General features: G+C 43.0%; 1 protein-coding gene across 2 annotated transcripts in view; it reads left to right on the plus strand.

The window, feature by feature from the left end:
• Positions 1-97: 97 nt before the first annotated feature.
• The window catches only part of grxcr1a (glutaredoxin and cysteine rich domain containing 1 a), a 26,348-nt gene continuing 7,555 nt past the window's right edge, over positions 98-18,890 (plus strand). The window contains exons 1-2 of one of the 2 annotated variants that reach the window (XM_061891853.1): positions 98-663; positions 18,262-18,522. In XM_061891853.1, coding sequence (XP_061747837.1) covers positions 253-663; positions 18,262-18,522 — 672 coding nt within the window. In that variant the 5' untranslated portion in view covers positions 98-252. The remainder of the gene's footprint in view (positions 664-18,261; positions 18,523-18,890) is intronic. The other variant, XM_061891854.1, reaches the window with a different exon arrangement.

The raw sequence follows: 18,890 nt of genomic DNA on the forward strand, positions 1-18,890 counted from the left end.
TATTAAAGCGCGCCATAACCGAGCGTTGGTGAAAACTGCCGAGTCGGCTGCATAATTCATAACCACGCCGCTATCGCCTTCCAGGTTGCCGTGGCAACAAGACATGCATAATTGACTGGCAGTGCGAGAGCGACTGGAGGGCCGTTTTCAGATCGGATTAAAAAGACGCGGATAAGTCCATGGCGCACAGAGGAAGGGTCCGCCCGGCCAAACTGTGCCGCACCATGTGAGGAGCAGCAGCCGGGCTCTCAGATGGACGGCACCGTGGTGGCGGCGGCGGCGGCGCTGGACCCCCCCAAGCCCCAGAAGCGGGTGAGATTCCGCGTGGCCTCGGGGAGCAGCGGCCGGGTCCTGAAGGAGATCTTCAAGGACGAGGGGCCCTGCGACTCCCTGGACTCGGACTGCGCCAGTAGCTCGGACGCGGAGCGCGCCAGCACGCCGTCCACCAGCGGGGACGGAACCCCCTACGGCGGGTACTTGGGATCCGAGCTGGACGACAGCGAGGGCGAGCCCGACGAGCTGCTGGTGTACGCCGGGGCCACCAGGGACTGGACCTTCACCTCCAAGAGGGTCAACATACTCAGCAAAAATGGGACTGTGAGGGGCGTCAAGCACAAAGTCAGCGCAGGTCAGACGCTCTTTGAGAACCTGCCCAGGAACACAGTAAGTCCTGCACCAGGCAAGTCCAGCAGGACCACTGGACTGTCTAGTAGTTTTTTATCAGCAGCTTATTTGCATGCATTTTGGTGCAGATCTGGATAAAGGGGAGAAGACAGGGTTTGTTTTGGTTTTCAATTTCACATTTTGTCACTTAATATCATACTTAAGCTACTTAAGAATGTAAGTTGGTTAAAAGTAGTTATTTTAATGTCGTAATTGATCATGTAAATTGGTTAAAAACTAATTTTTCTAAAGTCGTACTTAATAAAAATGTAAGTTGGTTAAAATTTAGTATACTATATTTTAACCAACTTATAAAAAATGTAAAATTATAATTTTAAAGTCGTATCTATGAAGTTAAGTTGGTTATAAACATTTTTTTTTCTAAAGACGTACTTGATAAAAATGTAAGTTGGCTAAATATACTGATTTTACTGTCGTACTTAAGAATGTACTTTGGTTAAAAAATAGTTTTTCTAAAGTCGTACTTATTAAAATGTAAGTAGGTAAAAATATAATGATTTTAATGTCGTACTTAAGAATGTACTTTGGTTAAAAACAGTAATTATAAAGTCGTACTTAATGTAAGTTGGTTAAAAATGTGTTTTTCTAAAGTTGTACTTAAGAATTTAAGTTGGTTAAAAGTAGTTATTTTACTGTCGTAGTTGAGAATGTAAATTGGTTAAAAACTAGTTTTTCTAAAGTCGTACTTAATAAAAATGTACGTTGGTTAAAATATAGTAATTTTAAAGTCGTACTTAAGATTGTACTTTGGTCAAAAACTAGTTGTTCTAAAGTCGTACTTAATAAAAATGTAAGTTGGTTAAAAATGTGTTTTTTTAAAGTCGTACTTAATTAGAATTTCCATTGGTTGAAAACAATTTTTTAAGAATGTACTTCGGTTAAAAACATTTTTTTATAAAGTTGTACTTAATAACAATGTAGATTGGTTAAAAATGTGTTTTTCTAAAGTTGTATTTAAAAATTTAAGTTGGTTAAAAGTAGTTATTTTACTGTCGTACTTGAGAATGTAAGTTGGTTAAAAACTAGTTTTTCAAAAGTCGTACTTAATAAAAATGTAAGTTGGTTAAAATATACTGATTTTAATGTCGTACTTAAGAATGTACTTTGGTTAAAAAATTGTTTTTATAAAGTTGTACTTAATAACAATGTAAGTTGGTTAAAAACTACTTTTTCTAAAGTCGTACTTGATAAAAAATGTAAGTTGGCTAAATATAGTGATTTTAATGTCGTACTTAAGAATGTACTTTGGTTAAAAACTAGTTTTTCTAAAGTCGTACTTATTAAAATGTAAGTGGGTTAAAATATACTGATTTTAATGTCGTACTTAAGAATGTACTTCGGTTAAAAAATAGTTGCCAAAAAAATAGTCGTACTTAATAACAATGTAAGTTGGTTAAAAATGTGTTTTTCTAAAGTTGTACTTAAGAATTTAAGTTGGTTAAAAGTAGTTATTTTACTGTCGTACTTGAGAATGTCAGTTGGTTAAAAACTAGTTTTTCAAAAGTCGTACTTAATAAAAATGTAAGTTGGTTAAAATATACTGATTTTAATGTCGTACTTAAGAATGTACTTCGGTTAAAAACATTTTTTTATAAAGTTGTACTTAACAATGTAGATTGGTTAAAAATGTGTTTTTCTAAAGTTGTATTTAAAAATCTAAGTTGGTTAAAAGTAGTTATTTTACTGTCGTACTTGAGAATGTAAGTTGGTTAAAAACTAGTTTTTCAAAAGTCGTACTTAATAAAAATGTAAGTTGGTTAAAATATACTGATTTTAATGTCGTACTTAAGAATGTACTTTGGTTAAAAAATTGTTTTTATAAAGTTGTACTTAATAACAATGTAAGTTGGTTAAAAACTACTTTTTCTAAAGTCGTACTTGATAAAAAATGTAAGTTGGCTAAATATAGTGATTTTAATGTCGTACTTAAGAATGTACTTTGGTTAAAAACTAGTTTTTCTAAAGTCGTACTTATTAAAATGTAAGTGGGTTAAAATATACTGATTTTAATGTCGTACTTAAGAATGTACTTCGGTTAAAAAATAGTTGCCAAAAAAATAGTCGTACTTAATGTAAGTTGGTTAAAAATGTGTTTTTCTAAAGTTGTACTTAAGAATTTAAGTTGGTTAAAAGTAGTTATTTTACTGTCGTGCTTGAGAATGTCAGTTGGTTAAAAACTACTTTTTCTAAAGTCGTATTTAATAAAAATGTAAGTTGGCTAAATATAGTGATTTTAATGTCGTACTTAAGAATGTACTTTGGTTAAAAAATAGTTTTTCTAAAGTCGTACTTAATAAAAATGTAAGTTGGTTAAAATATAGTGGTTTTAATGTCGTACTTAAGAATGTACTTTGTTTAAAAAATATTTTTTAGTAAGTCGTACTTAATGTAAGTTGGTTAAAAACTAGTTTTTCAAAAGTCGTACCTAATAAAAATGTAAGTTGGTTCAAATATACTGATTTTAATGTCTTACTTAAGAATGTACTTCGGTTAAAAAATAGTTTTTTTAAAGTCGTACTTAACAATGTAAGTTGGTTAAAAATGTGGTTTTCTAAAGTTGTACTTAAGAATTTAAGTTGGTTAAAAGTAGTTATTTTACTGTCGTACTTGAGAATGTAAGTTGGTTAAAAACTACTTTTTCTAAAGTCGTACTTAATAAAATGTAAGTTGGCTAAATATAGTGATTTTAATGTCGTACTTAAGAATGTACTTAGGTTAAAAAATAGTTTTTCTAAAGTCGTACTTAATAAAAATGTAAGTTGGTTAAAATATAGTGGTTTTAATTTCATACTTAAGAATGTACTTTGGTTAAAAAATAGTTTTTATAAAGTCGTACTTAATAACGATGTAAGTTGGTTAAAAATATGTTTTTCTAAAGTTGTATTTAAGAATTTAAGTTGGTTAAAAGTAATTATTTTACTGTCGTACTTGAGAATGTAAAAACTAGTTTATCTAAGGTCGTACTTAATAAAAATGTAAGTTGGCTAAAATACATTCATTTTAAAGTCGTACTTAAGAATGTATTTTAGTTAACATAGTTGTTTATGTGGGAGCATTTTAGTAGGGTGTATAAGAGTGTTTCAGTAGTGTGTGTGAGAAAAAAACATTTCAGTTGTGTATTTTAGTAGTGTGTATAAGAGTGTTTCAGTAGTGCGTGTGAGAGAGAAAAACAATTAAGTTGTTTATGTGAGAGCATTTTAGAAGTGTGTATAAGAGTGTTTCAGTAGTGTGAGAGAGAAAAACATTTCAGTTTATGTGAGAGCATTTCAGTAGTGTGAGAGAAAAAGATTTCAGTTGTTTATGTGACACTATATAGCTAGGCTAGGGGTGTCCGAATTGCGGTCCAGGTACATTTTCAGCCCAGAGGCTTCACGGTGGCAGAGGGGTTAGTGCGTCTGCCTCACAATACGAAGGTCCTGCAGTCCTGGGTTCAAATCCAGGCTCGTGATCTTTCTGTGTGGAGTTTGCATGTTCTCCCCGTGAATGCGTGGGTTCCCTCCGGGTACTCCGGCTTCCTCCCACCTCCAAAGACATGCACCTGGGGATAGGTTGATTGGCAACACTAAATTGGCCCTAGTGTGTGAATGTGAGTGTGAATGTTGTCTGTCTATCTGTGTTGGCCCTGCGATGAGGTGGCGACTTGTCCAGGGTGTACCCCGCCTTCCGCCCGATTGTAGCTGAGATAGGCGCCAGCGCCCCCCGCGACCCCGAAAGGGAATAAGCGGTAGAAAATGGATGGATGGATGGATGGATATGTGAGAGCATTCCAGTAGTGTGTATAAGAGTGTTTCAGTAGTATGTGTGTGAGAAAAAGATTTCAGTTGTTTATGTGAGAGCATTTCAGTAGTGTGTACAAGAGTGTTTCAGTAGTGTGTATAAGAGTGTTTCAGTAGTATGTGTGAGTGAAAAGCATTTCAGTTGTTTATGTGAGAGCATTTCAGTAGTGTGTACAAGAGTGTTTCAGTAGTGTGTATAATAATAATGGTTTGGATTTATATCGCACTTTTTCTATTGTTAAATACTCAGAATGTTTCAGTAGTGTGTGTAAGAGAAAACACATTTCAGTTGCTTATGTGAGAGCATTTCAGTAGTGTGTATAAGACTGTTTCAGTAGTGTGCATAAGAGTGTTCAGTAGTGTGTGTGTGAGCAAAAGATTTCAGTTGTTTATGTGAGAGCATTTCAGTAGTGTGTACAAGAGTGTGTTTCAGTAGTGTGTGTGAGAAAAACATTTCAGTTGTTTATGTGAGAGCATTTCAGTAGTGTGTATAAGAGTGTTTCTGTAGTGTGTATGAGAAACACTTTTCAGTTTATGTGAGAGCATTTTAGTAGTGTATGTACAAGGTAATTCAGAATAAAGTCCCTAACGGCCCCTCATAATAAAAGCTCCCACTGGAGGACAAGGAGGTCAGCGTGGAATTAAAGATTAATGGTACATTTGGTTAAGTGTGTCAAGAAAAAACTAATCAGGTTAATGATTTCTCAGCCCTTTGCTTTCTAGTTAGCTAGTGCGCACACACACACAGACACACACACACACACGCACACAAAGGACAACTTGTTGCTGCTGCGTGAAAGGAAGTATGTGGTTGTAGCTTAAGTGAGATTAGTTTTGGTTTTAGTTTTAGCTGCAGGCAGATTTAATATGTGGCAGGTGATCAATCAGCCTCCATATTGACACACAAGCAACAACAATACTGTAAACAGATTTCAGGAATTGAGTCCACATCTATAAGGTTCTTGGACATAATGTAATCACGTTGTGTGCAAATTGAAAAATAATGCACCGTATTTTTCAGACTATAAGGCGCAGCTTTTTTCATAGTTTGGCCGGGGGTGCGACTTACACTCAGGAGCGACTTATGTGTGAAATTATTAACACATTACCGTAAAATATCAAATATTATTATTTAGCTCATTCACGAAAGAGACTAGACGTATAAGATTTCATGGGATTTACCGATTAGGGGTGACAGATTGTTTGGTAAACTTTGACTTTCTGTAAAACTTGGACTTGGACATGGGTTGTTTCTCGATGCAAAGGATAGTTGGCACGAGCGAGATGTGAACGTGAGTACATTTTAATTTATTACTCACAAAAACAAACTACAAAAAAAAAAGGCAAACAAAGAGCGTGCACAATGGCGGAGAACAAACTTGACTAATGAAAAACAAAAGACTAACATGAAGGCTACAAACTACAAACATGAAACAAAAACACTTGCACTGTGGCATGAACAACAAAACTAGCACTGAGGCATAAATATAAAACTTACGTGGCGTGGACAAAACGAACAGCATAGCAAGGCATGAAGCAGGTGAGAAATATAGGTGAATGTACTCACGTTCACGTCTCGCTCGTGCCAACTATCCTTTGCATCAAAGAAACAACCCATGTCCAAGTCCAAGTTTGACAGAAAGTTGCCAGCTGACTAGCTGGTAACTGTGGCTTAAATAATGAACATGATAAGTGCAAACAGGTGTGAGACAAGAAGACAGGGGCGTGACATGAAGACAAGGTGAAAACTAATGAGTTGGCATTGTAACGAAAACAAACCAGGAAGTGCAAAACAGGAACAGAGTGTCCAAAAAACAAAACCGAACATGACCAAAACAAAACATGATCCATAGGCATGACAGACTTATACTCCGAAAATGACGGTATTTGTTAAAAAAAATGTTTTAAACAAAATTAAGGTTGGACATTCTTTTAATTCCGCATTCAAACTGTTCCATAGTTTAACCCCACATAACACAAAAGCTTCTTCGCGTTGTGTGTACATTCTGAATGTAGTACGCATAAACAACGTGAGAAAAAAATGTCATTTACGCTACAGTCATAGGCACCGATGACAACTTTCGATATTTAAAATAATTTTTGATAAACCAATCCTGTTGTCAATTTTGTGTAGAGGACGACACATTATAAATAGTATAAAAGTCTCAAATCAAATAATCTATAACTAACAAAGCCTAACCTGAGTCACATTGTGCATGATGATACGTTAATGACACCCTCATTTTAACTTTGCACATACTGCACACAGGTGAATGAAGGCCATTCTGTCAAGACTTGGAGATAATTTGTTTTTCCTACGCAAAGGATAATTGGCACGAGCGAGACGTGACTGTAAGTCCATTTTGATTTATTACTACACAAACAAACTACAACAAATGGCGCGCACAATGGCGGAGAACAAACTTGACTAATGAAAACAAAAACAGCACAATGGCATGACTACATACAAAAACAAAACTAAACAACTGTGACAAGAGCATGAGGGGAAATAGCATGGCTTGGCATGAAGGGGTTGAGGAATACGGAGGTAAAGTTGCCAGACTGACTACCAGGTAACTGTGGTTTAAATAATAACTATGATCATTACAAACAGGTGTGAGGGCTGAGGACAGGGGCGTGACATGAGGGCCAGGTGAAATTTAATGAGTTGCTATGGAAACAAAGAAAACAAGGAAGTGCAAACGCAAGAACTGAATGTCCGAAAAACAAAACATGACCAAAACAAAACATGATTTCCTGGGCGTGACACATTCTTACTCAACAGCCATACATGTCACACTAAGACATAAAATGCATGGCTATTAAGTTGACTTAAACATGTTTATCACATATTTATTACCATGAAAAACGTATTAGTGTGCTACCATTTAGTGGTCAATTGTACTGAAAATGTACTGTACAGTGCAATCTAATAATAAAAGTTTCAATCAATCAATTAATCAATCAAAAGAGTGGCAGTATGAACAATGCCAACACTGTCATAAACCTGTGCCATAATGTAAAACCACACTAAACGACAAAAACATTTTGGAAGAATATTTGCACCTGCGATGAGGTGGCGATTTGTCCAGGGTGTACCCCGCCTTCCGCCTGAATGCAGCTTAGATAGGCTCCAGCGCCCCCCGCGACCCCAAAAGGGAATAAGCGGTAGGAAATGGATGGATGGATATTTGCACCGCAACACAACATAGCATAAACACTACAGAACATCCATCCATTTTCTACTGCTTATTCCTTTCGGGGGGCGCTGGAGCCTATCTCAGCTACAATCGGGCGGAAGGCGGGGTGCACCCCGGACAAGTTGTCACCTCATCACAGCACTACAGAACAAATTCTAAGAATTCCCTGCAGTCTTCCGGGACGTTTCAATACAAACAAACGCCATTGGTGGATCTACACCTAACATCCACTGTAATGATACCAAGTACAGGAGCGTAGCTAGTCGATACTGCTATGATTATGTCGATATTTTTTGGCATCATAAAATCTTCTTTCGTTTTTTTTTTTGTTTTTTTAATTCATATTATGTTTATAAACTTAGGAAATATGTCCCTGGACACATGAGGACTTTGAATATGACCAATGTATGATCCTGTAACTACTTGGTATCGGATTGATACCCACATTTGTGGTATCATCCAAAACAGAAAAGGAGAATGGACGCATATTGGCGCTGAAAACGCCCTCAGGAAGAGGTGCTTTAAGACATGGCTAGCGAGCTAGCGGCTAAAGTCCATCCGCAATCGGCAATGTTGTATCTACTTCTAAATCACTAATCCTGGTCTCCATGGCGACAGATAAAGTAAGTTTCTTCCAAATATCATCCCTGCAGGACGAGGAATAGCTAAACATGCTTCACTACATACCGTAGCTCACCGGCGTCACAATGTAAACAAACGCCATTAGTGGATCTACACCTAACATCCACTGTAATGATACCAAGTACAGGAACGTAGCTAGTCGACACTACTATGATTATGTCGATATTTTTTGGCATCACAAAATCTTCTTTCGTTTTGTTTTTTTTAGTCATATTATGTTTATAAAGTCAGGAAATATGTCCCTGGACATATGAGTACTTTGAATATGACCAATGTATGATCCTGTAAATACTTGGTATCGGTATGATACCCACATTTGTGGTATCATCCAAAACTAATGTTAAGTATCCAAACAACATAAGAATAAGTGATTATTACATTTTAACAGAAGTGTAGATAGAACATGTTAAAAGAGAAAGTAAGCAGATATTAACAGTAAACGAACAAGTCGATTGATAACTTATTTCTACCACTTTTCCCTAATAATTTTGACAAAATAGAATGATAAATGACACAATGTGTTAATGCAGTTCAAACCCCAACCGAGTCATACCAAAGACTATAAAAATGGGACCCATTACCTCCCTGCTTGGCACTCAGCATCAAGGGTTGGAATTGGGGGTTAAATCACCAAAATGATTCCCGGGCGTGGCCACTGCTGCTGCTGCTCACTGCTCCCCTCACCTACCAGGGGGGGATCAAGGGTGAAGGGTCAAATGCAGAGAATAATTTCACCACACCTAGCGTGTGTGTGACAATCATTGGTACTTTAACTTAATATGTCAGCAGACTAAATTAGGAGCTTTTGTTTGTTTACTTACTAATAAAAAACAAGTTGTCTTGTATGTTCACTATTTTATTTAAAGACAAACTTGCAATAATAATCATATGCTTAATATGATTTTTCTGTTGAAATAAAGCCAATAATGACATTTTTGGTGGTCCCCTTTATTTACAAAAGTACACAAATACTTTTGGTACCGGTACCAAAATATTGGTATTGGGACAACACTAATACACACTCACTGAGCAAAAATGTAGATCGGCGCCTTTGGCTGCAGTGACATTATGTTGTATACTTTGTTCTGTTACACCATCATTTCATGTGATACAAAGTAGTCAGAAGTGCTAATAAACACCATAACAGCCCCCCCCCCCCCCGAGTTCCGTTGAAAGCTTGGGAGACAAAATGGGGGGTTGGTGCTGGAGCCTATCTCAGCTGCATTCGGGCAAAAGGCGGGGTACACCCTGGACAAGTCGCCACCTCATCTCAGGGCCAACACATATAGACAGACAACATTCATACTCACCCATCCATCCATCCATCCATTTTCTACCGCTTGTCCCTTTAGGGGTCACGGGTGGTGCTGGAGCCTATCTCAGCTGCATTCGGGCAAAAGGCGGGGTACACCCTGGACAAGTCACTACCTCATCTCAGGGCCAACACATATAGACAGACAACATTCATACTCACCCATCCATCCATCCATTTTCTACCGCTTGTCCCTTTAGGGGTCACGGGTGGTGCTGGAGCCTATCTCACCTGCATTCGGGCAAAAGGCGGGGTACACCCTGGACAAGTCACTACCTCATCTCAGGGCCAACACATATAGACAGACAACATTCATACTCACCCATGCATCCATCCATTTTCTACCGATTGTTCCTTTAGGGGTCGCGGGGGGTGCTGGAGCCCAAGTTAGTTGCAATCGGGCGGAAGGCGGTGTACACCTTGGACAAGTCCTCACCTCATCTCAGGGCCAACACATATAGACATACAACATTCACACTCACCCATCCATTTTCTACCGTTTGTCCCTGTAGAGGTCGCGGGGGGTGCTGGAGCCTATGTTAGTTGCAATCGGGCGGAAGGCGGTGTGCACCTTGGACAAGTCACCACCTCATCTCAGGGCCAACACAGCTAGACAGACAACATTCATACTCACCCATCCATTTTCTACCGCTTGTCCCTTTAGGGGTCGCGGGGTGTGCTGGAGCCTATGTTAGCTGCAATCGGGCGGAAGGCAGGGTACACCCTGGACAAGTCACTACCTCATTCCAGGGCCAACAGAGCTAGACAGACAACATTCATACTCACCCATCCATTTTCTACCGCTTGTCCCTTTAGGGGTCGCGGGGTGTGCTGGAGCCTATGTTAGCTGCAATCGGGCGGAAGGCAGGGTACACCCTGGACAAGTCACTACCTCATTCCAGGGCCAACAGAGCTAGACAGACAACATTCATACTCACCCATCCATCCATCCATTTCTACCGCTTGTCCCTGTAAAGGTCGTGGGGTCTGTTGGAGCCTATTTAAGCTGCAATCGGGCGGAAGGCGGTGTACACCCTGGACAAGTCACTACCTCATCTTAGGGCCAACAGAGCTAGACAGACAACATTCATACTCACCCATCCATCCATCCATTTCTACCGCTTGTCCCTGTAAAGGTCGTGGGGTCTGTTGGAGCCTATTTAAGCTGCAATCGGGCGGAAGGCGGTGTACACCCTGGACAAGTCACTACCTCATCTTAGGGCCAACAGAGCTAGACAGACAACATTCATACTCACCCATCCATCCATCCATTTTCTACCGCTTGTCCCTTTAGGGGTCACGGGTGGTGCTGGAGCCTATCTCAGCTGCATTCGGGCAAAAGGCGGGGTACACCCTGGACAAGTCACTACCTCATCTCAGGGCCAACACATATAGACAGACAACATTCATACTCACCCATCCATCCATCCATTTTCTACCGCTTGTCCCTTTAGGGGTCACGGGTGGTGCTGGAGCCTATCTCACCTGCATTCGGGCAAAAGGCGGGGTACACCCTGGACAAGTCACTACCTCATCTCAGGGCCAACACATATAGACAGACAACATTCATACTCACCCATGCATCCATCCATTTTCTACCGATTGTTCCTTTAGGGGTCGCGGGGGGTGCTGGAGCCCAAGTTAGTTGCAATCGGGCGGAAGGCGGTGTACACCTTGGACAAGTCCTCACCTCATCTCAGGGCCAACACATATAGACATACAACATTCACACTCACCCATCCATTTTCTACCGTTTGTCCCTGTAGAGGTCGCGGGGGGTGCTGGAGCCTATGTTAGTTGCAATCGGGCGGAAGGCGGTGTGCACCTTGGACAAGTCACCACCTCATCTCAGGGCCAACACAGCTAGACAGACAACATTCATACTCACCCATCCATTTTCTACCGCTTGTCCCTTTAGGGGTCGCGGGGTGTGCTGGAGCCTATGTTAGCTGCAATCGGGCGGAAGGCAGGGTACACCCTGGACAAGTCACTACCTCATTCCAGGGCCAACAGAGCTAGACAGACAACATTCATACTCACCCATCCATTTTCTACCGCTTGTCCCTTTAGGGGTCGCGGGGTGTGCTGGAGCCTATGTTAGCTGCAATCGGGCGGAAGGCAGGGTACACCCTGGACAAGTCACTACCTCATTCCAGGGCCAACAGAGCTAGACAGACAACATTCATACTCACCCATCCATCCATCCATTTCTACCGCTTGTCCCTGTAAAGGTCGTGGGGTCTGTTGGAGCCTATTTAAGCTGCAATCGGGCGGAAGGCGGTGTACACCCTGGACAAGTCACTACCTCATCTTAGGGCCAACAGAGCTAGACAGACAACATTCATACTCACCCATCCATCCATCCATTTCTACCGCTTGTCCCTGTAAAGGTCGTGGGGTGTGTTGGAGCCTATTTAAGCTGCAATCGGGCGGAAGGCGGTGTACACCCTGGACAAGTCACCACCTCATCTCAGGGCCAACACTAATAGACAGACAACATTCACACTCACCCATCCATTTTCTACCGATTGTCCCTGTAGAGGTCACGGGGGGTGCTGGAGCCCAAGTTAGTTGCAATCGGGCGGAAGGCAGCGTACACCCTGGACAAGTCACTATCTCATCTCAGGGCCAACACATATAGACAGACAACATTCATACTCACCCATGCATCCATCCATTTTCTACTGCTTGTTCCTTTAGGGGTCGCGCGGGGTGCTGGAGCCTATCTCTGCTGCATTCGGGCAAAAGGCGGGGTACACCCTGGACAAGTCGCCACCTCATCTCAGGGCCAACACATATAGACAGACAACATTCATACTCACCCATGCATCCATCCATTTTCTACCGATTGTTCCTTTAGGGGTCGCGGGGGGTGCTGGAGCGTATGTTAGTTGCAATCGGGCGGAAGGCGGTGTACACCTTGGACAAGTCACCACCTCATCTCAGGGCCAACACAGCTAGACAGACAACATTCATACTCACCCATCCATTTTCTATCGCTTGTCCCTTTAGGGGTCGCGGGGTGTGCTGGAGCCTATGTTAGCTGCAATCGGGCGGAAGGCAGCGTACACCCTGGACAAGTCACTATCTCATCTCAGGGCCAACACATATAGACAGACAACATTCATACTCACCCATCCATTTTCTACCGCTTGTCCCTTTAGGGGTCACGGGGGGTGCTGGAGCCCAAGTTAGTTGCAATCGGGCGGAAGGCAGCGTACACCCTGGACAAGTCACTATCTCATCTCAGGGCCAACACAGCTAGACAGACAACATTCACACTCACCCATCCATTTTCTACCGATTGTCCCTGTAGAGGTCACGGGGGGTGCTGGAGCCCAAGTTAGTTGCAATCGGGCGGAAGGCAGCGTACACCCTGGACAAGTCACTATCTCATCTCAGGGCCAACACATATAGACAGACAACATTCATACTCACCCATGCATCCATCCATTTTCTACTGCTTGTTCCTTTAGGGGTCGCGGGGGGTGCTGGAGCCTATCTCTGCTGCATTCGGGCAAAAGGCGGGGTACACCCTGGACAAGTCGCCACCTCATCACAGGGCCAACACATATAGACAGACAACATTCATACTCACCCATGCATCCATCCATGTTCTACCGTTTGTCCCTGTAGAGGTCGCGGGGGGTGCTGGAGCGTATGTTAGTTGCAATCGGGCGGAAGGCGGTGTACACCTTGGACAAGTCGCCACCTCATCTCAGGGCCAACACATATAGACAGACAACATTCATACTCACCCATGCATCCATCCATGTTCTACCGTTTGTCCCTGTAGAGGTCGCGGGGGGTGCTGGAGCGTATGTTAGTTGCAATCGGGCGGAAGGCGGTGTACACCTTGGACAAGTCACCACCTCATCTCAGGGCCAACACAGCTAGACAGACAACATTCATACTCACCCATCCATTTTCTATCGCTTGTCCCTTTAGGGGTCGCGGGGTGTGCTGGAGCCTATGTTAGCTGCAATCGGGCGGAAGGCAGCGTACACCCTGGACAAGTCACTATCTCATCTCAGGGCCAACACATATAGACAGACAACATTCATACTCACCCATCCATTTTCTACCGCTTGTCCCTTTAGGGGTCACGGGGGGTGCTGGAGCCCAAGTTAGTTGCAATCGGGCGGAAGGCAGCGTACACCCTGGACAAGTCACTATCTCATCTCAGGGCCAACACATATAGACAGACAACATTCATACTCACCCATGCATCCATCCATTTTCTACCGCTTGTTCCTTTAGGGGTCGCGGCTGGTGCTGGAGCCTATCTCTGCTGCATTCGGGCAAAAGGCGGGGTACAACCTGGACAAGTCGCCACCTCATCACAGGGCCAACACATATAGACAGACAACATTCATACTCACCCATCCATCTATCCATTTTCTACCGCTTGTCCCTTTAGAGGTCGCGGGGGGTGCAGGAGCCCAAGTTAGTTGCAATCGGGCGGAAGGCAGCGTACACCCTGGACAAGTCACTATCTCATCTCAGGGCCAACACATATAGACAAACAACATTCACACTCACCCATCCATCCATTTCTACCGCTTGTCCCTTCAGGGGTCGCGGGGGGTGCTGGAGCCTATGTTAGCTGCAATCGGGCGGAAGGCAGTTACACCCTGGACAAGTCACTACCTCATCTTAGGGCCAACACATACAGACAAACAACATTCATACTCACCCATTCATGCATCCATTTTCTACCGCTTGTCCCTGTAGAGGTCGCGGGGGGTGCTGGAGCCTATGTTAGTTGCAATCGGGCGGAAGGCGGGGTACACCTTGGACAAGTTGCCACCTCATTGCAGGGTCACCACATATAGACAGACAACATTCACACTCACCCATCCATTTTCTACCGCTTGTCCCTTCAGGGGTCGCGGGGGGTGCTGGAGCCTATGTTAGCTGCAATCGGGCGGGAGGCAGTTACACCCTGGACAAGTCACTACTTCATCCCAGGGGCAACACATATAGACAGACAACATTCATACTCACCCATCCATCCATCCATTTTTCTACCGCTTGTCCCTTTAGGGGTCGCGGGGGGTGCTGGAGCCCAAGTTAGTTGCAATCGGACTGAAGGCGGGGTACATCTTGGACAAGTCACCACCTCATCTCAGGGCCAACACATATAGACAGACAACATTCACACTCACCCATCCATTTTCTACCACTTGTCCCTGTAGAGGTCGTGGGGGGGTCTGGAGCCTATGTTAGCTGCAATCGGGCGGAAGGCGGCGTACACCCTGGACAAGTCACTATCTCATCTCAGGGCCAACACATATAGACAGACAACATTCATACTCACCCATTCATGCATCCATTTTCTACCGCTTGTCCCTGTAGAGGTCGCGGAGGGTGCTGGAGCCTATGTTAGTTGCAATCGGGCGGAAGGCAGCATACACCCTGGACAAGTCACCCCCTCATCTCAGGGCCAACACATATAGACAGACAACATTCATACTCACCCATGCATCCATCCATTTTCTACTGCTTGTTCCTTTAGGGGTCGCGGGGGGTGCTGGAGCCTATCTCTGCTGCATTCGGGCAAAAGGCGGGGTACACCCTGGACAAGTCACCACCTCATCTCAGGGCCAACACATATAGACAGACAACATTCATACTCACCCATGCATCCATCCATTTTCTACCGCTTGTCCCTTTAGGGGTCGCGGGGGGTGCTGGAGCCCAAGTTAGTTGCAATCGGGCTGAAGGCAGGGTACACCCTGGAAAAGTCACCACCTCATCTCAGGGCCAACACATATAGACAAAAAACATGCACACTCACCCATCCATTTCTACTACTTGTCCCTGTAGAGGTCGCGGAGGGTGCTGGAGCCTATGTTAGCTGCAATCGGGCGGAAGGCAGTTACACCCTGGACAAGTCACTACCTCATCTCAGGGCCAACACATATAGACAGACAAGATTCATACTCACCCATGCATCCATCCATTTTCAACCGCTTGTCCCTGTAGAGGTCGCGGGGGGTGCTGGAGCCTATGTTAGCTGCAATCGGGCGGAAGCCAGGGTACACCCTGGAAAAGTCACGACCTCATCTCAGGGCCAACACATATAGACAGACAACATTCATATTCACCCATACATCATATTCTACGGCTTGTCCCTTCAGGGGTTTTGGGGGGTGCTGGAGCCTATGTTCGCTGCAATCGGGCGGAAGGCAGGATACACCCTGGACAAGTCACTAGATCATCTCAGGGCCAACACATATAGACAGACAACATTCATAATCACCCATCCATCCATTCATTTTCTACCGCTTGTCCCTTTAGGAGTCGCGGGGAGTGCTGGAGCCCAGGTTAGTTGCAATCGGGCGGCAGGCGGAGTACACCTTGGACAAGTCACCCCCTCATCTCAGGGCCAACACATATAGACAGACAACATTCATACTCACCCATCCATCCATCCATTTTCTACCGCTTGTCCCTTTAGGGGTCGCTGGAGCCCAAGTTAGTTGCAATCGGGCGGAAGGCGGAGTACACCTTGGACAAGTCACCACCTCATCTCAGGGCCAACACATATAGACAGACAACATTCACACTCACATTCACACAAAATCCCTAAAAACAGTAGAGTGCTCGTGTTGTAGTGAAGTGAATTATATTTATATAGCACTTTTCTGTAGTGACTCAAAGTGCTTTACTTAGTGAAACCTATATTCTAAAATACATTTAAACCAGTGTGGGTAGTACCAGGAGCAGGTGGGTATAGTGTTTTGGCCACAAAGGTAGACTGAACATACGTCCTCTTTAGCAGGACTGTCCGGGGTGTCCGGGCGGGGTTTTTTTAATGCCTCAAATGTCCGGCGTTTTGTGTCAAGGTTGTGTGTATTTTCAATGTACGTGCAGTGTTAAGAGGGGTGAAAAACAAAGCAAATTGTGAAGGTGTGCGCACGCAGCAGCATTTGTGAGGGAGGGGCAGAGACAGAGAGAGCAAGGTAGTGCACTGATTGTCAATCAAGTTCAGTATTCAACCTAGAACACAACAAAACAATTAATAAATACATTTACAAAAAGGCTGACTTTTGGCGCATGCCATCGGGTAATTCAGTAAATCGAAAGTGACTGTGCGGAATCTCTGACTTTTTGAGTAGGAAATCCAACCGAGTTGAAACTTCTGACTCACTATTATGTTAGATCCACTATGGACTGGACTCTCACACTATTATGTTAGATCCACTATGGACTGGACTCTCACACTATTATGTTAGATCCACTATGGACTGGACTCTCACACTATTATGTTAGATCCACTATGGACTGGACTCTCACACTATTATGTTGGATCCACTATGGACTGGACTCTATTATGTTAGATCCACTATGGACTGGACTTTCAATATTATGTTAGATCCACTATGGACTGGACTCTCACTATTATGTTAGATCCACTATGGACTGGACTCTCACTATTATGTTAGATCCACTATGGACTGGACTTTCACTATTATGTTAGATCCACTATGGACTGGACTTTCACTATTATGTTAGATCCACTATAGACTGGACTCTCACTATTATGTTAGATCCACTATGGACTGGACACTCACTATTATGTTAGATCCACTATGGACTGGACTCTCACTATTATGTTAAATGCACTATGGACTGGACTTTCCCTATTATGCTAGATCCACTATGGACTGGACTCTCACTATTATGTTAAATGCACTATGAACTGGACTCTCCCTATCATGCTAGATCCACTATGGACTGGACTTTCACTACTTTGTTAGATCCACTATGGACTGGACTCTCCCTATTATGTTAGATCCACTATGAACTGGACTCTCCCTATCATGTTAGATCCACTATGGACTAGACTCTCCCTATCATGTTGGATCCACTATGGACTAGATTCTCACGATATTATGTTAGATCCACTATCACACCCTAGAAATAAAACAGACAAAACTGCTCCTAGGAAGAAAACACAGACAAAACTGCTTGTAACTTCCGGTAGGAATGTCATAGAGACATGAAACAAAAACCTCTATGTAGGTCTCACTTAGACCTAGATTTCATTTATTTACATCCGCCAGCAAAAATCAACAGGAAGTTTGCAATTACCCCTGCAAAACAAAAGTTTTGTAAAAACCTGTCACCTTTTTTCAAACATTATCTCCTCTGAGTGAGTTTGTTGTGTCGGCTTCTAACTACCACAGGAAAGAGATTGAACCCTTCTGATTAAAAGTTGACGAAATAGTTTTTCTAACTGCTCCGGTTTTGATTTTACGAGCCTTCAAAAAACTGCTGCGCTGCTGTCTCAAGATGGCCGCTTAAAAGCAGGAAGCACCAGCGTGACCACACAATCCAGAGAAGGTAGGTACTGTGCGGGTAAAGATATGTTAACTGGGTGAAAGAAAGAGGCACCAGTTTGACTCCAGGATACAGAGAAGGTTGGTAATGTGTAGGTAAAGATATGTTGTCTGGGTGATGGCAGTAAGCACCAGTGTGTATGGGTGGAAAAAAAGAAGCACTAGTGTGACCCCAGGATGCAGGGAAGGTAGGTAATGTGCAGGTAAAGACATGTTGAATGGGTAAAGGCAGGAAACACCAGCAAAAGTCGGTCCCGTCCATCGCTGCTTGCAGCTTTAATTTATATTTGTATTCGTAGGTGGAGTTGTTGCTGGAATTTGGGCGCATTGTGATCTACACCACCAGCTTCCGCGTGGTCAGAACCACTTTTGAGCGCTGCGAGCTGGTGCGGAAGATCTTCCAGAACCACATGTTGAAGTTTGTGGAGAAAAACATCGCCCTGGACGGCGAGTACGGCAAGGAGCTGGAAGAGCGCTGCAAGCGAGTGGGAGAGCCTCCATCGCTGCCGGTGGTCTTCATAGACGGACACTACCTCGGGGTCAGCACTACTTGCTCTGTGGTATTCACACTTCTTAGACACACTCTAAGTCAGCAAGGGATGCTTAGGTCATTTTTAGTCATTCTATTTAAGAAAAGCCTTCTTTAGTTAGTTTAGAGAATTTTAGAAACATTACCAAAAGTGGAAACTTTATTGGCAATCGATAAGTCAAACTTTAACTTAAATGTTGTATTGTAAATTTCATAAAATGCAGCCTATCCCAGCTGACATTGACCTTGAGGGGGGTACACAGCCCTATTATTATTAATATATATATATATATATATATATATATATATATATATATATATATACACACACATATACATACATAGACACACACACACACACGTATGTATATATATATACACAAATACATATATACACAA

Source organism: Nerophis ophidion, linkage group LG29 (genome assembly GCF_033978795.1).
Source record: "Nerophis ophidion isolate RoL-2023_Sa linkage group LG29, RoL_Noph_v1.0, whole genome shotgun sequence".
NCBI classification, from domain to species: Eukaryota; Metazoa; Chordata; class Actinopteri; order Syngnathiformes; family Syngnathidae; genus Nerophis; species Nerophis ophidion.